Here is a 17,215-nt window from a genome sequence, read left to right as displayed (position 1 = left end):
TCCAATCCCGCCATTGAGCTCAACAAGAGACCCATTGTCCTTACACCCAGAACACCACAACTACCCCCTGTACATCCAGATCTCCCACTGAGCTGCTCACACTCACATTGTCCCACACCTGGATCCCCCCACAGTAAGCCCCTCCATATTCTGGGCTGAGCTTGTCCAACCACACCTGGTACAGAGGAGCAGAGCCAGCCTTTACACTGTGTCAGGGTCAGGTGCAATCTCACTGCGGAGTTCCTGTACTGAGGTAGGTGGGGATTTCTGGTCATGTTCCCACCTCAATGCAAGCAGTGGTCTATGCTTCACATTTCTAGCAGTGGGAAGATCTGGGAGTTTCTCAATATCCACCTTGTCAGACTTTCAGTATGACATTGAACCCATCATTTAAGGCTTGATCTCAAGTGGTGTTTTTCCACTGATTTTTTTTTTTTTTTTTTTAAACACCACCACAACAGCATACTTTTTTAAAAAAAAACCTCAATTACCCTGTGCCTCCATTTCTCCATCTGAAGAAAAAAGGATAATAATACTTGCCTGCATCACAGGAGTGTATGTAAATTCATTGGTTTTGATTAGGTGCTTTGTGATCATCAAATGGAAAGTGCTTAAAAGAGCAATTTTGCAAAAAAAAAAAAAATGTTTACAATTTCAAAACCTCTCCCCTTTATTCATGCAGTAGGCCCTCCTCCTGGATTACAGAAGGATTTCAATTTGGGACTTTACAGGATAACTCCTCCCACTGCTGAATCAATTTTCCACAAAAACAGGGGTAATGAGAACAGGGTGCCACCAGACCTCTCCTTACCACTTTTCAAAGGGCTAGATAAAGATGCAGATAGGGGTCACCTGAAAAAGTGAGTTGTGTCCACGAAAGCTCATACCACCATCTACATGTTTTCTTAGTTTTTAAGGTGCAACTAGACTATTAGTTATATTTGAAGTTTTTCCTGTTACAGACTAACTCGGCTACCCCTCAGAAACTTTAGAATACGTTAGGCTGTTTCAGCAAAACCAAGGAGTCCTGGGGCACCTTAAAGTCTAATAAATTTATTTGCACTGGAACCTACTTTGTCAGATGCATGAAGTGGAAACTTCACTTTGGCAGGTACACACGCATGCACACAAAATACCCAATATGTTACTATGTTGTTATGCTGAGGACCAGAGCTAATGAAGTCATTTCAATCAGTGTAGATGTGGCCCATTCCAAATAGCAGATTAAAAGGTGTGAATACCAAAAGAGGGAAAAGTCTGATAGTGTAAAGTTTGCAATACAAATTCCAGCGCTGCAGTTTCACACCTAAATCTGTTCTGGAGTTTTTTGGTCAAATACGGCAACTTTGAAATTTGTTATTGAATGTCCAGAGAGATTCAAGTGCTCTCCTATTGGTTTTTGAATGTTACAATTCATGAGGTCTGATTTGTGTCCATTTATTCTTTTGCATAGACCCAGTCCAGTATGGCCAATGTACATGGCAAAAGGGTATTGCTGGCACATGGTGGCATAGAGCACATTAGCAAATGTGCAGGTGAATGAGCTGCTCGTTGTACGGCTGATGTGATTAGGTCCTATGATGGTTGTCACTATGATAAATATGAGGTCAGAGTTTGCCACATAGCTACATGCCTCCAGTTTTCATCTAAAGCACATCACAAAAACCATTATCTACAGCTAAGCCCCAAGATACTACACCATTTGTGCCCATCCCTCAGACAGAGACAAACACCTACAGGTTCTCTCTCTATCAAACATTCTTCTAACTTCTTCACTTGGGGAAGTGGAGAGCCAGACAGAAACCCAGTAGTCACCTACTACAAGACAGGCCCAACAAGGAAAGCAAGGGTACGTCTACACTGCACGGCTATTTCGGGATACCAGAGGCATCCCAAAATAGCTACCCTGCATCTGCACAAGCTGCCCATTATTTCAAAATCTTTTTCAAAATAATGGGTGCGCTATTTCACCATCCCAGTTTCACGAAGGATAAGGGATGACTTGAATCATACTTCAATCCTCTAAAAATGCTATGTTAAGTAGAAAAAGAGAACTAAAAGAATTTATTTTTAAAAAAGAGCAGATTGAGCAAGCAGCATAGAGCTACTTGGCTTTTTCGTTGTGTAAACGCTCTCCCCCATGACATCTGTACAACCTGCTTAGGTATTATATATTTCAGACACAAGCCTTATCTTGTTACTCTATGTACTGTTGGCATGTTAACGATTTTCCTATTCCAACTATAAATGTTCAATATCGAGGGAAATGCAGCAGTTTATACCTTGATAGCTTCAGATGAGTTAATTGCACATCCATGTTGTCAATGACTGGAGGGACAGAAGATTTATCGGTGAAGTTCAATTTAAATTCATTCTGAACTCTGATTAAACCAAGATCTGCTACCAAAGCATTATGGGAGATCGAAGACTCAGGGATGACTACAACTGGAGCTTTCAAGTTGATATCCATTGAAAGACGGAAGCTCTTCTGAGCAAAATCTTTCATACTGGAAGCAGCCATTTCTGCAGCCTGGACTGTAGCTGCACTCAAGGCTTCCTTTGCTTCTTGGAAATTGTTCAGGAAGTTCTGTTGGGGGGAAAAAACATCATCATGGCTAGCACAAAAATAAATACTTTTGGGGTTCCCAAACCATGGGCAGCAACAAAGTCCTTGGTGGTCCACCAGGAGAGCAATTAGTTGAATTAGGGAAGACCAGGGGAAGGCTTTGCAAAGCTAATAGTGAAAAAGTGGCAGCTGGTGAAGCAAAGGGGAGCCACTGAATAGAGGGCGAGGGGAAGTGGCCAGTCCTGACAGGCAGTGGCTGGAGGACTCACAGTCATTCCCACTATGAGCTGCCACACTATGAGATACAGGGGCATCAGACTCACAGAAATCTCAGGGACTGGGGCTCAGTGGTACTACTATTTCTTCCTGGACAAGGCTATGATTGGAATTGTCATAGTTAATGGCCAGGCCTGGCCCGAGCACCCATCTCTGCCCTACACTAGCAGCCCTTCCCCCTCATTCCTTGGCAGAGGGTGCCTGTGAGTCATGCCAGCATGCTGACTGGAGCAGAGCTGCCAGGTCACAGGCTCAAGACACTCAGACAACTGCTGAGGCAGTGGTTGCCATTAGGGCAGTGGTCACCAACTAGTAGATCGGGATCTACCAGTAGATCTGGGAGCCTCTGCAAGGTGATCCTGACTGGTTTGGCCAGGAAGCTCTCAAGGGCTGGCACTTCAGTTGCCCCTCCACCTACTGTCATGATGCTCCTGTCCTCTGCCTTGGATCTGCCTCTTGGGAGCCTCCTGCTTGCTGTGCACGGTGTGGGAGAGAGGGGAGGGGGGCGCTGATGTCAGGGTGTCCCTCATTCTGTACCCTGTCTCAGCACAGAGACAAGGGGATGGAGGGAGCTTGGCAATGCAAATCTCTCACATTGTGTGTGTGTGTGTGTGTGTGTGTGTGTGTGTGTCACACACACACACACACACACACACACACACCCCTCTCATCTCCTGACACAACACATACATGGGGGGTACTACTTTTACTGATTGCAAATTGGGTTAGTTTTGGTTTGTGACTGCTCTGTGCATTTCATAACTTTCATTACTCTCTCACACAAATTTAATTCTTTGAATAGTGAGTTCTAAATGCTCAACCTGTCATGTCTGGAATAATTATCCCTGTGGTAACTGTGCTCCTGAAGATAGCTGGCATGTCCCTGCAGCTTCTGTGAAAGTGAGAGCAGGGCAGGGGGTCTCCACATGCTATCCTTGCCTGCAGGCACCACTCCTGTAGCTCAGATTGATCAGTAATGGAGAACAGTGACCAGTGGAGGCTATGGGGATGGTGCCTGTAGATGAGGGGCAGCACATGGAGCCATGCAGCCACTGCTGTACATAGCAGCTGCTTTCAGGAGTGCTGTAGGGCCAGGGTGGGAGTAGGCCTACCTTAACTCCAATGCTCCATCCCTGGAGCAGCTCTCTGGCCACTCCGAGGGTGGGTGGGACTCAAACCCACAACCCTGTACTCTCCAGGTAAATGCCCTATGCCCGAGTTCACTGGAGATCCCACTCTACCTCCCTACCTTCAAGGGGCCCTGGTTTCCTGCTTTCCAAGTGCAGGAGCCAGCTCCAGCCCTGGGGCAGCCTGTGTTGGCTGTCCAGCTGCTTTGAGGATTGGCAGGACTTGAACCCACCACTCTGTGCTCCTCAGGTGAATGTCCTATCCCCTAGTGCAGTCTAGAAACCACCCCACCTTCCCTATTGTTAGCTGGTCCCTTCTCATGCCTCCTAATGTGGGAGCAAGCGCTATCCTTGGGGCAGCCTGTGTTGGTTGTCCGGCTGCTCCCAGGGTGGGTGCAGGACTCAAGCCCGCCACCCTGCACTCCCCAGGCAAATGCTGAATCCCTTAGTTCACTGAAGAATCCACACCACCTCCCTACCATTAGGGAGTCCCTTATCCTGTGTTGGCTGTCTGGTTGCTCTGAGGGTGGGGGGACTTGAGCTGCAGAGGACTGACAGGACTGGAACCCACTACCCTATGCTCCCCAGGCAAATGACTGCTTCCTGTGCAAGTAGAGGTGGTGGGATTGAGCCGACCAGCCTGTGCTCCAGAGACTGATGCCTTATCCCCAAGTTCACTAGAGATGCCACTCCACCCTCCCTACCTTCAGAGGGTGCCTTATGTCTGGTCACTCCCAGGGTGTGTGGGACTTAAGCTGCCGGGGAGGGGGAGGGGAGAGCAGAACAAACCCACGACCTTGTGCTCTTCAGACAAATGCCCTATCCCCTAGGCCACTCCAGAACTCACCCCATCTGCTTACCTTCAGGATGTCCCCTCTCACACTCCAAACCCCTTAGCCCAAGACCAGAGCCTGCACCCCAACCCCTTACCCCAGGCTGGTGAAAGTGAATGAAATTCGGGGAGGAAGGAGGATGGAGTGAGCAGGATGAGGCCTCAGGGAAGGGGTGGAGCAGGGGCAGTGCCTTAGAGAAGGGGGAAGGAAGCTGGGCAAAGGTATTTGGGTTTGCACTTAAATTGAAAAACTGATCTGGTGGTTAAAAAGGTTGGAGACCACTGCACTAGGAGATGTCTGTGGCACCTGCCTAGCCCCTTTGCCCTGTTGAGCTGGAGTTCATAATACTTCAGTCGATCTACCTCACCTACATGATCATCTCCTAGCTAAGATTCTAACTCATGGATACTCACTGTTGACTTCAACCCACTTGAAACATCCATCTAAAGTAGAATGCATTAAGTACATTTATTTTTAGTAGTTGTACTTTTGGCTGATAAGTCACCATATCACTCATATCATGGCAAAACTAAGTTACCATATCCCTCTTATTCTTCATCATTCCCCTTATTTATCTAACTCTCTTTGGCTAGCACAACTCCTAAACACCATGTCTTCAAGGTAAAGAAATGAAGGTGACTCATCTGAAGAAGTGAGTTGTACCCACAAAAGCTCATGATACCATCTACATGTTTTGTTAGTCTTTAAGGTGCTGCTAGACTATTTGTTTTTGAAGTTTTTCACCTTGTCCAGTAACTCAGGTTCTTCAAATGATTGTCCCTGTGGGTGCTCCACTATAGGTGTTTTGGTGACCTGCACTTTAGTCGGAGACTTGGTAGCAGTACCCCGGTTGGCCAGGCAAATGGGGCAGCCATCTCATGCCTCTCTGAGAGGCTACTCTGGGGTGCAGCCAACCTTCTTCTCTACCCCTGACAATCAAGTCAAAATCTAAAGCAGAGGGGAGGAGGATGGGTAGTGAAGCATGCACAGGGACAACCATCTCAATGCACAAAGTGAGTAACCTTCTCTTCTTCAAGGAGTGTTCCAGTAGTCAGTCCACTTTAGGTAACTGAAGAGGAGTACTCCTCAGTGGAGATGGAGGGCTTCAAAGTTGATGTTTGTACACAGGAGAATACCAATAGTTTGAAGTGAGCATCTGCAGCTCACTGTTTGGTAAAAATATGGGCCGATGCCCAGGAAACTGCTTTACAAACATCAATAATGGATACATGTTTGAGAAAAGCTATGGATGGGGGTACAGCTTTAGTTGAGTGTGCGCAAAGTCCAGATGGAGCTTGCAAATTGTAGTTTTGGTAACATAGCTTGATGCAATTAGATATCCATTTAGAAAAAGTATCTGTTTGGAAATGATTTGGCCTCTTGATCATTCTGCTGTAGATACAAATATCCTGGTTGATATTCTGAATATTTCTGTTCTCACTACACAGAATACTAGCACTGCAGATGTCTAGTGTGTGAAGGGAAGCCTCCCTCTTGTCAGCAGATGGTTAGGAAAGAATACAGGTAAGTAAGAGGGTTCACTGAGACAGAAGAGGGATTGTGTATGAATTTAGGGTGTGAACCAGTGTTCCCTCTAACCTGCACTGCAGCACAGCTTCACAAGTTATCAATCAGCCCCGCCCTGTCAGTGAGCTCTGTGCATGGAGCCCTGAGCCTCTGTCTGGGCAGGGCTGATTAATCCCCTGTGAACCTGTGCTGCCGCGCAGTTTAGAGGGAACACTGGTGTGAAAATAGTATTATTCTGTCTGTGACCAAATGTGGTACAAAGTGAGTGTGCCATTAGAGTACCCAGTTATCCCACACTTCCTGATGATATGACAGCTACTAAAAAGGGGATCTTTATGGATAAATGCAGTAACAAGGACATGGAGAATAATGTTAAAGTCCTGCATAGGGGATGGATCCCTTAATGTGGGATAAGTGTTCTCAATAGCCTTGAGAAAGCACTAAACTGATGGATGGGTTAAGCTGTGAGTCTGTCCGCCTTAGCATGAAAAGTGGTGATGGCTGCTAAATGCATTCTGAGCTAGATGAGAGTCCAGATTTTTTTTTTTTTTAACATCAGTATGTAGTGACTTGCTTATCTCAACACCAAATTGAAAATCTTTTCCACTTGTGTGTGTATGTGTTATTCATGTGGCGAGTTGTCGGCTAATTAGAATGTCTTGGACCTCTTTGGAGCAGTATGTTTCGAGTTTTGTCAGCCCCGAATTAGCCATGCCTTGAGGCAAAGGGTTGGAATGTTGGAGCGACTGAGGCATCCTGCATCCTGTGTCAGTAGGTGAGGGGGGAGGGTTTGTGATGTGACAGACATCTATGTCAGATATAGGAATCAGGTTTATCTGAGGCCTGTTTAAGTAATCCAAATGACGCTGGATTTGTCTTGTGTGATTTTATATAGGACTCGACTCTGATGAGGAAGGCTTCTCCAAGGCTACGTCTAACCTACAATCCTCTGTCTGCAGAGGGATGTAAATTAGATGTATTGGAAGTGCAAATGAAGCCAGGATTTAAATATCCCATGCTTCATTTGCATAATGTGACCGTCGCTTTTTTTCGAAATGGGGCTTTTCGAAAAAATGGCAGTTTAGACAGGGCATTTTTGATAGAAATGCCACATTTCGAAAGATCCTCATTGGGAGTACAGAATCTTTCGAAATGGGGCATTTCTGTCGAGAATGCCCTGTCTAAACTGCTTCTTCAGCATCTGCCCACCTAAGACAGGGAGAGGCTTTTTTGGGGGGAGGGGGGGAAGGAATCCAAAAACAGAGAAAAGAAATGTAGAATTTAACCAGGAAGGAGTTTAAACTAAGATAAAGGGAGAGCGTAAGGGAAAGTGAATGCAGGTAAGGGCATTGCTTGTTGTTCCAACTGAAACCAAGGGCACTGAAGTAATTGAGTGAGGGTTAGCTGCGTACCCACATCTCAGACAGGCACGAGACAGCTGCTGTGTGTACATGGCCAAACCAGGGTACTGCTACCACAAGTCTCCATCTAGAGGTGCAAGATGCGAAAAACACCAAAAGGTAGATCACCCATAGGACACTCCTTGAAGGAGAACCTAGTCTTACCTTGTTTTTCTAAAACAGAAACATGTGAGTGAGGTAAAATCTTTTATTAAATGAACTTCTGTTGGCAAGAGAAGTTGATCCAATAAGAGGTATTACCTTACATCTCTAATATCCTGGAACCACCACAGTTACAACACCACTGCACAGAACAAGATTTGTCTTGCATTTTTGGACAGCAGAGAAATCATTAACTGAAACTAAGTGTACCAAATTACACATGCTAGTAACAATATCTTACCAGAAGTGCCATGAAGAATTTATGGACATAAACAATCTGAATGCAGCCTACTTTTAGACACATTTTACCATCCACCTTGGACATATCGGTGTAGTCTTCTCCTTCAGTAGCATTTGGATAAAGGATCATTTCAAATCTAAACACTTCATCCCCTACTATGGAGACAGCCTGGAAGAATTGAATTCAGTTAATTACATATATGTATTTAATATCCTGGAGTAACAGTTTGTAAATTCTTTCACAACCCAAGAAAGTAACACAAGCTATCTAAAACAAATAGGATGTAACCACAAGTGGATTAACAAGCAACATATGTGACTTGGTGGTGATGGGGGACTTCAATTATCCAGATATGTACTGGGAAAATAACAAAGAGAGAGACTCTTCTAGGTTTGATTCTGATAAACATGTATGAACTAGTTAAGAATTTGAAAATGAAAGGCAGCTTGGGTAAAAGTGACCATGAAATGATACAGTTCACAATTCTAAGGAATGGTAGGAAAGCCAACAGTAGAATTAAGATAATTTACTTTAACAAAGCATACTTTAGCCAACTCGGAGAATTGGGAAGTAAGATCCTGTGGGACACATCTAAACTGAAGACTCAGGAATGACAAAAACTGCAACTTTCAAGTTAATATCCATTGAAAGCCAGAAGCTCTTTTTAGCAAAATCTTTCAGCAGAGCCTGACAAAGTACGTTTTAGAATACATGAGGACTTTAGTAAAGACATCTCTAGCCCATCAGTGATTATGTTTGAGAACTAGCAAGCAGTAGCTATCTATCAAAAGCTAGTTTGATAGATAGTCATGCTGGAAACGCATATCATGTGGGGTCCTGTCCTGAGTCTGGTTCTATTCAATGCCCTCAAAAATTTGGAAAATGGCCGAGAGAAAACACTTAAAGTTTCATGACACAAGGTAGGAGTGCCTGAAAACACTGTGGAAGACAGGATTAGAATTGAAAATTATCTTAAACAGGAGAAATGGTCTGAAATAAATAGCATACAATTCAAAAAGAACAAACGCTAAGTACTAAACATTTTTAGGATTCCATGTTTAATACAGCATACATTGGACACAAATTTGAGTGAATTAAGTCAACTCTGTCATCTCAGTTAGTTATTTGTGGCCTACTGGGGATTTTAGTCATTTTGCCAAAGTTAATATCAGAACACTATCCTAACAAATAATGAAATATTCAAAAGATGATATTTTGCTTCCCTGGTTTAAATGTAATTTATAACTACTTATCCTGAGTTTAACTTTGCAGTGTCTGAAGCAATACATTTGTCTTCCGCATACATATCTCAATACAATTAAGCAATTGATTAGTATCTTTTAAAAACCTTTTTATAATCTTATCTACATTGCAATGTCACCTTCTCATGAATGGTCTTTGGATCAACATTTGTGATTATGATGTCCTCGAGTCTGGAAAAAATCTTTATCTTTTTGGTTTTCATAGAAACAGAAGCATCCATTCCTGTTGGGGGAAAAAAAGCACCCAATTTTAGTTTTAACAACAACAGGTACAGAACACGACTAAGGGATTTTGATACAAAAGTACCTTCACGTGAATCCATTAATGAAGTTATACATCCTTTTTTTAAATTTTAGCAAAAATGGTACAAGCTATTCAACCTCAGGAGTTTCTGATCTATTTTCTTTATGCCCTATACCACTATATTCTTAGATTAGTGATGAAGACACAAAAGTACTTCTATTTCTCTGAAAATACAGAGTTGAGTACCAGTTACTAGCACTTGTGAGTTCTCTAAATGCTTAGAGAATTTCAAGTACAGTTTTTCTAGTGAGTTAGTGACTCAAGTGTTTTTTAATTCGCCCTATTAGAAACGAAACATGTATGTATCTTTGCCAAATATATTTTCTTCCATTATACATGTATCTTGGTTATTTAAAATCTCCAATTAATGCTCAGTTGCGGTCTCATCCCGTTAAAAATGTATATAAATTCTGTAGAAATACTGATGTACAACTTCTATATTAGCTTTTTAAAACTTAGGGGGCAAAGTAGGGCTGCATCCCTTTAAATTCTAGTCAAAATACTTTACTTACCTTGTATTCTAATGTCTGCAATATTACATTTCTGATCACAAACAAAAACATTGAATGCATTCAGCTTCACAGTGAGTTTCAAGTCATATACATCATCAAGGGCGGCACCACTCGATACTATATAGCAGAAAAAAACATCATCAGAAGAGGGTGCCGCTCATCCCTGTACATAACAGGTGCAAATCATCTGCAGTAATTAAGGTTTATATAGAGACAGGGTTTAAAACTTATCTTTTGCAACACTTTGGAAATTTGATTACATTGTGTTGCAGACTGAATTGTTCTGGGTCAAGAATAGTCAATTGAAATACAGGCACAATCAATCACTTTAAAAACAGAATCTTGTTATTTTTTACATGTTTATGCCTCATTTGAAACTTTATCTGATAATATAAATCCAAACAGTTAGTAATGTATTCTTTATGCATTCAGGAAAGAAAGCTACACTTCACAATGTGTAAAGAAATCACTCTCAGCACTGTCTATCCTGAACAGGAAGGGAAACCTTCAAGAGTAGGCAGAAAAGCAGCTACTAAGACACAGGTCAAAGCCAATTAGGGGACACAGCCAATTTCAAGCTGAAGCCTATCAGACTTAAAAATAGTCCTAAAAAACCCAAACTAACCATTCCTTAAATAGTTACTAACTAAACTCTCTTTACTGCCCTCATCACAAAGTTACAGGCTGCCATTTCCAATGTGATCATAATACAAATAGGAAATGTTGTTTAGGAGTCCTCTTATAAGCTGTTTTACACTATAAACACAAAGTTGGCAGATACATGGTGAAATCTGGCCATTTCACAAGATGCAAGCATTCATATGGAAGTATCATATTAGGCATCAAGAAGATTGCGTAGCATATATATTTACAAAACACTGCACTTCAGGCATTTTTCATTACTGGCTACTGTCATGAGTAGTGAGTTTTGATGAGCTGTAGTTCAGTGCAGAAATCTGACAATAATGCCTCATCCTCTGCAGCTCCAGTAAGTTTTACAGGACGTTACTCTTGCCTTTTCAATTTGTCATACTATTTCCTTCAGTGAGGTGTTAAAGCTACTAACAATATCTTGGGCATGTTTGAAAAATGCAATGAAGGGATATACATACTGTGGCAGCTGAATTGTCATTACCTCCATCTGTCATCTAAAATCACCACTATCTGTATTACACAACCACTGTTAGCATTACATTAGGATAGTATTACATTAGGATATTACTTTACCTACAAGGAAGAGCAAAGAAATGTGTTTGTCATATAACCAACTTTAATTAAGTCAGATGATTAAAGTTATCCAAGAGGCTAACTGGGGAAATATGGGTGTGTGAAACGATCATACATAATGTCACTCATTAATGCTAATGAAATACCTTAAGCACTAAGAAAGCAAGGTTTGTTTATTTTAGACTTCTCGTGAATGTTAGGCAAATTAATCAATTAAGATAACTGTCTATACAAATGAATTCACAAATTGGGAAAATACCTAATGCTAGTAGTATTTGTGGAACAAAGTATTTAACAATAACAAAAGAAAAATTGAATATCCTTAGAAACTCATTTAATGTGAGTGTTAAAACAGTTAAGTATTGTAATTTGCTATTTTCTTTTTCCATGTACAAACGGACGTGTGACTAACGAGTTGCCAGATGAACTGCATCAAGAGTTCTGTGTTGCTTGCAAACAATGCCGATTTACAGCAGGGAGCATGCTACTGAACCACAAATAAAAGACGTGGAATTTCCAATATCACAATACCTGCTTTGCTAACAGCACTTTTTTGTTCCTCTCGTTGAGATTTTGGGTCAAATCCCTTATCAGAGCTGGTAAGGCCTCCTGATGGAACACTGAATGTAACAAAGTTCATGATGGAAAGTAAGGCTTCTGTGTGAAGTACAAGATCCAAAGATGAAAAGGACACCTAACGTGATATGTGGGGAGGGGAGAGAGAGAGAGAGAGAAAAATGGTAATATTACCTAAAACATATACTGGTATTTTACATGTTTGTATGATTAATTCAAGTGTATTACTACTGAAAAATAGAAAAAAATTACTTATTCCCTATTCACGTAACTCTACATTTTTTATCAATGTAGCCCTGACATACAAAAGAAAGGAACCAAATGCTATTATGTGAAAGCTTAGACTGATACAAGACTACCCTACAGACAATATTATGCCATATTCCATGCCAAACATCAAATCTGATATTTAATATCAATCTGCATTTTAACTAGCGCTACCTATATGAATATAAAGTACAGTATTAATATTATTTCATACTGCTTAATCATTCTCCAGGTCACTGCTCAAGATAAAAAAGTGATGCATGTTTAATTGGGGCCAACAAAAATCAATCTAGGACACAGCTGTTTCTGTCTAACACCTATTACATCCAGAGGACATTCTGGGACAATGAAGGGCTTCAAACTCTACATATACAATGGAGAGCGAGCTATAGTGGTTGTTTACTAAAATCTATACTGATAAAATATGACAATGTAAGCTAGCACAGTATCACCTGGTACTATAGTAACTTTCGGCAAATATTTATTTTATTAAATATCAGGGTCTCTCTGGCCTTCCCCCATCCACCTCCGAAGCACATACATCTTCACTTAAGGTACAATAAGTGAATTGCCCCCCAAAAAGAAGCAAGTAGTCTCCTTCACTACAGCTACATTGAAGCAGCTCACTATATTCCATGTCATCTGAGTTGTGCTTGCTTGCATGGGGAGAAGGAAAATAGAGCACACCTAGTTCACTTGCGGACCAATCTTTCCCCAAAGAAACATTGTCAAGAATTCTTCATCTGAGCAAGGAGTGGCCTCCTTAGAACACTGTATCCCATGTTCCACATGAGATAGTATAGTGTTAGAACCTGCTTGACTCAAGCCAAGATTTAAAGGCCATCCAGTCCAGACATTTGCACTGCAGAACTGTTCCATCCCACTCTGATTTGGAAAAAAAACAACAAAAAAACAAACAAAAAAACACCCACACACCACAGTTATCTACCTCTGGTAACTTGTGTTCCTCAAAATGTGCTGCTCATGTGCATTCCAAAAGGTGTGTGCGCATGCCGTGTGCATATTCATCAGAAAGCTTGGCCCTACTGGTATCCATCTCATCGGCTGTTGAGCCCTTTGGCTCTACAGCGGCACATAAGATACTGCCAACCAGCATGCCCTCTAAGCTGCATGGCAGCACAGTTTCACAGGTGATTAATAAGCCCACCCAGTCAGAGGCTTAGGCTCCATGCATGGAGCTGACTGACTGGGTGGGGTTGATTAATCACTTGTGAAGTGTGATTAGAGGGAACACTGCTGCTAAGCCCTTGCCCTCTCAGTTCCTTCTTGCTGGAATACTTGGGAGACACTGCTGAAGAACACACCTCTGATTCCCAGCGCAGGGGCGCACCGACACCAAGAGTAGAGCACCAACAGAGACACCACTCGAAGGAGAAACAGTTACCATATTGCCAAATATGTGGTCATGTACAACAGTTTTCTGCTGCCCGTGAGGGCTTCACATACTAAACCTGAACAGAGTAACTCTACGGGATTCAGCGATGGAGTATCCACAAGGTGAAGTGAAGGGACTCCAGGTTGGGGTAGTATAGTCTTCCCTGCTCTTGCGTGATGAGGTCCTTCCACAAGTGTATAGCTATGGCGGGGTGGCAATGGATCGACTCAACAGTGAGGTGAATCAATGTTGTGTAGGCCCCACTGGCACTATCAGGATGATGCAAGCCAGTGGCAACTGGTAGCAGGGGGAAGGGCGGGGATAAGTCCCTTCTACCACAGTCCCTGCCTGTCTTTCCCCCTTGCTCCACCCCCAGGGGATTGGTGGGACCATGGAACTGGCACCGGCAATATGTGCTACACCTCCTGCCCTTGCACTCACCAGCAGCAGCAGAGAGGGTCCAGGGAGGGTGGCTCTGGCTGCGCTGCTCCAGGGTACGGGTGGGACCACAGAGCAGTGCTGCACGAGCTGAAGCCACCTGGCCTACATGTTCCCTGCCGCCCACTGCAGGAGGCAGTGGGGGGAGGAACTCTGGTGCCGACATGGCCCTCCAACCTCACTGGTCCCCCTGTGAGTCTCTGTACAGTGCCCAGACCACTGCCCTCACCGGCAGCAGTAGGGAGCGCATGGGCTCGGCAGCTCCGTCCACACCACTCCAGAGGAGTGGGGCCTCCCTGGCGCTCCTCAGAAGTAGAAGCAGTGCTATTTTCAGGGAATGCTGGGGCGGTCCTGACCCTCCCCTGGAGCAGTACAGCTGGGGAGTGATGCTCTGCAGGTTGGAGCCACCTGGCTTGCACCTCCCCTCACCGCTGCTGCAATGAGTGGAGGAGGGGGCACGGGTTTGCTCTAGTTGGCTTCCTGTGCCAGCCCTCTGGCTGCTGGCCAGCCCCTCTTGCCTTGAGGGGTGCACTCTGGGGAGGTGCTTGTGGCCCCATGTGCACCCTCACATGTTGCCTATGATACAAGATCTGTCTTGCCTGATCTTGAGGACCCTGTGTGTGAAGGGAAAGGGTGGAAAGGCATACAGTGTGTGTGGCCTGTCCACATCAGGTGGAACATGTAAGAGGGAACAGAATTTTGGGCACTTCTGGTTAGCTCTTGTTGCAAATAGGTCTAGGTGGGGAAAGGCCTACCTCTGGAAGATAGAAAGTGCAACATCCAGCCTGAGATACAGTTCATGGCTGGAGAAGAAGCGACTGAGTCCGTCCCCTAGCCTATTCTGTACACTTGGCAGGTATGAAGTTTGTAGAAATATGGAGTTATGGACGCAGAACTGCCATAGTTCTAGGCCTTTGTGGCACAGGGGAAAAGAGCGGGCACCACCCTATTTGTTTATTTAAATCGTCGCTGTGGTGTTGTCTATGAGCATAGACAAGTGCCTGCGAGGTGGTCCTTGACGTGTGGCATCCAGGCAAATCACTCTCAGCTCCTGTATTCCTCACCATCACAGTGGAGAACTGAATGAGTTTCTTGATTAGGAGGCAAAGTTACTGGAGTTGGCCTTCATGATCTAATCATCCAGATATGGGAACACCTGAACCTGACACTTGCAGAGGAAGGCTTGCCACATTTGACATACACTATGTGAGACATCGGGGACAAAATTGTCCGTTTTGTGTACTCCTAACTGAAGCGCAGAAATTGCCTGTGGGGATAATGAAAATAAATGTTCTGCATGTGAAAAGCAGCATACCAGTCCCCTCCGATCCAGGGAGGGAATGATGATGGCTAGTGAGCCCATGTGAAATTGCTTTTTCTTGACAAACATACTGAGGTTCAGAATAGGCCTGAGTTCCCCTTTTCCTCTGCGGATTAGTAAGTATTGGGAGTGTAATCCCCTGCCCTGAATTCCCAAGGCACCTCCTCTATTGCACCAAGAACTAGAAGCACCTCCTACATGGGAGTGAGAGTGGTTCCTGAAGAGGGACAAGGTAGGGGGGTGAGTAGGTGATAGGGAACAGAATTATATAGAGTATCACACACCCAGCATGCTTAGGACCCCGTGTCTGATATAATTTACAATGGAAGCACGATGGAAGTGTGATAAAGGATTCCTGAAAGGAGGGAAAGGATCCAGACTGGGTTCTGGTACAATGTCCTCAAACACACCATTGAAAGCTGGGTCACATCTCCCAACAGCAGACAAGCTGAACCCCCATGGCTAATTGTTATTGCCCAAAAGCTCCATTTTTTGGCCCTTTTTAGCTTTAGTTGTAGGCCCTGGCTGTCCTGGACAATCCTAATGCTCCCGGTTGGGAGTTTGTAAAAAGGTGCTTATAGTCCTTTTGGGATACGAAATATCTCCTTTCCATCCCTTTTGCTGTGGGAGGTATGGAGGCTGGTGTCTGCCAAAGCACCTTTGCGTTTACATCTATTGCTTTTATGAGGGGAAGCATCTCTAGATATATCCTCTGGGTTTGGCATATCCACCATGGGGTCAAATTCCTCCACCACTTGAAGGTGTAAAGTTTTGCGCCAGACATCAGAGATTTCTGTGAGCCTTACTAACCATGGTGAGCAACGAAGCAGTGGAGTTGTCCACCACTGCCTAATCTGGGGATGAAGATGAGGAAGCATTCCAATTGAACCTTAGCTGGGGAAACCAGGATGATGGGGCTCAACAGTAGAGCCAACAGGGTCCATCTGCCAGGCACGCTCCATTTGGGTCCTTACATGGTGTCTTAGTAGGCAACTAGCTCCTCTCAGGTTTCTTCCTCTTGTGCAGCACCAGAGATTGAGAGCGGTACCATGTGTTTGATTCCGTATGGTGAGAAGGGGAGCAGTGCCTGGGAGTGGAGTGCTTCTTGGGCACTGAGGTGTTCCATATCAAAGCTGGAGCACTATGTACCATCTTTGCCAAGAACAACTTTGGAGGTGGTTGAGGTCAGAGTAGTATCTCCATCGAGAGCAGCTTGAGTCAGTGATTCCACTCGTTCTTCATTTAGGAACGGAAGCTGTGACAAATGGAGCATCTGTCAGTCTGATGGCCCTCAGAGTCACTTGAGGCAATCAATGTGAGGATTGCCCTTGGGTATGTTTGCCACAGTTCTCGCAGGTTTTAAGCCCTTGTGAGCACAACATATGGGAAGCTAATGGGGGAGAGCCCCTGAAGCAGGAACAACTAAACTACTAACTAATCCAACAAAACTATAGCAACAGAGACCAAATAACAAGAACTTCAATGAGGAGAACCAAGGCATTTGCAAAGCAAGAGACTGGAGCTGTTCCAACAAGTAGTCATGGGCAGTAAGAAGTCATGGGGCCAGTAGTGTCTAAAATGAGCCACCACAGAGGCACCACTCCAGGGGCTCCACAGCTGATTCTAGGGTAAAAGCTTTCTAACTCGCATACACGTGGAATGCACTCACCATTGGAATGCACATGAGCAATCACTCAAAGAACTTTTGATTTTCTACCACAAAGTTCTTCATATTTGGTATATTAACAAGTTTACTACTCTAGATCTTTTCACTTTCAGC

The 17,215-nt window shown here is 43.9% G+C and overlaps 1 protein-coding gene across 5 annotated transcripts in view; it reads right to left on the bottom strand.

Annotated features, from left to right (window-relative positions):
• The window catches only part of VPS13C (vacuolar protein sorting 13 homolog C), a 220,597-nt gene that overhangs the window by 95,994 nt on the left and 107,388 nt on the right, over positions 1-17,215 (bottom strand). For all 5 annotated transcript variants that reach the window (XM_075897681.1, XM_075897679.1, XM_075897678.1 and 2 more), the window contains 5 exons: positions 11,969-12,131; positions 10,211-10,327; positions 9,514-9,617; positions 8,133-8,300; positions 2,283-2,587 (listed from right to left, as the gene is read on the bottom strand). In XM_075897681.1, the coding sequence (XP_075753796.1) occupies positions 2,283-2,587; positions 8,133-8,300; positions 9,514-9,617; positions 10,211-10,327; positions 11,969-12,131 (857 nt within the window). The remainder of the gene's footprint in view (positions 1-2,282; positions 2,588-8,132; positions 8,301-9,513; positions 9,618-10,210; positions 10,328-11,968; positions 12,132-17,215) is intronic.

This window comes from Pelodiscus sinensis, chromosome 14, assembly GCF_049634645.1.
Source record: "Pelodiscus sinensis isolate JC-2024 chromosome 14, ASM4963464v1, whole genome shotgun sequence".
NCBI classification, from domain to species: domain Eukaryota; kingdom Metazoa; phylum Chordata; order Testudines; family Trionychidae; genus Pelodiscus; species Pelodiscus sinensis.
This window is presented reverse-complemented; position numbering and strand designations above follow the sequence as displayed.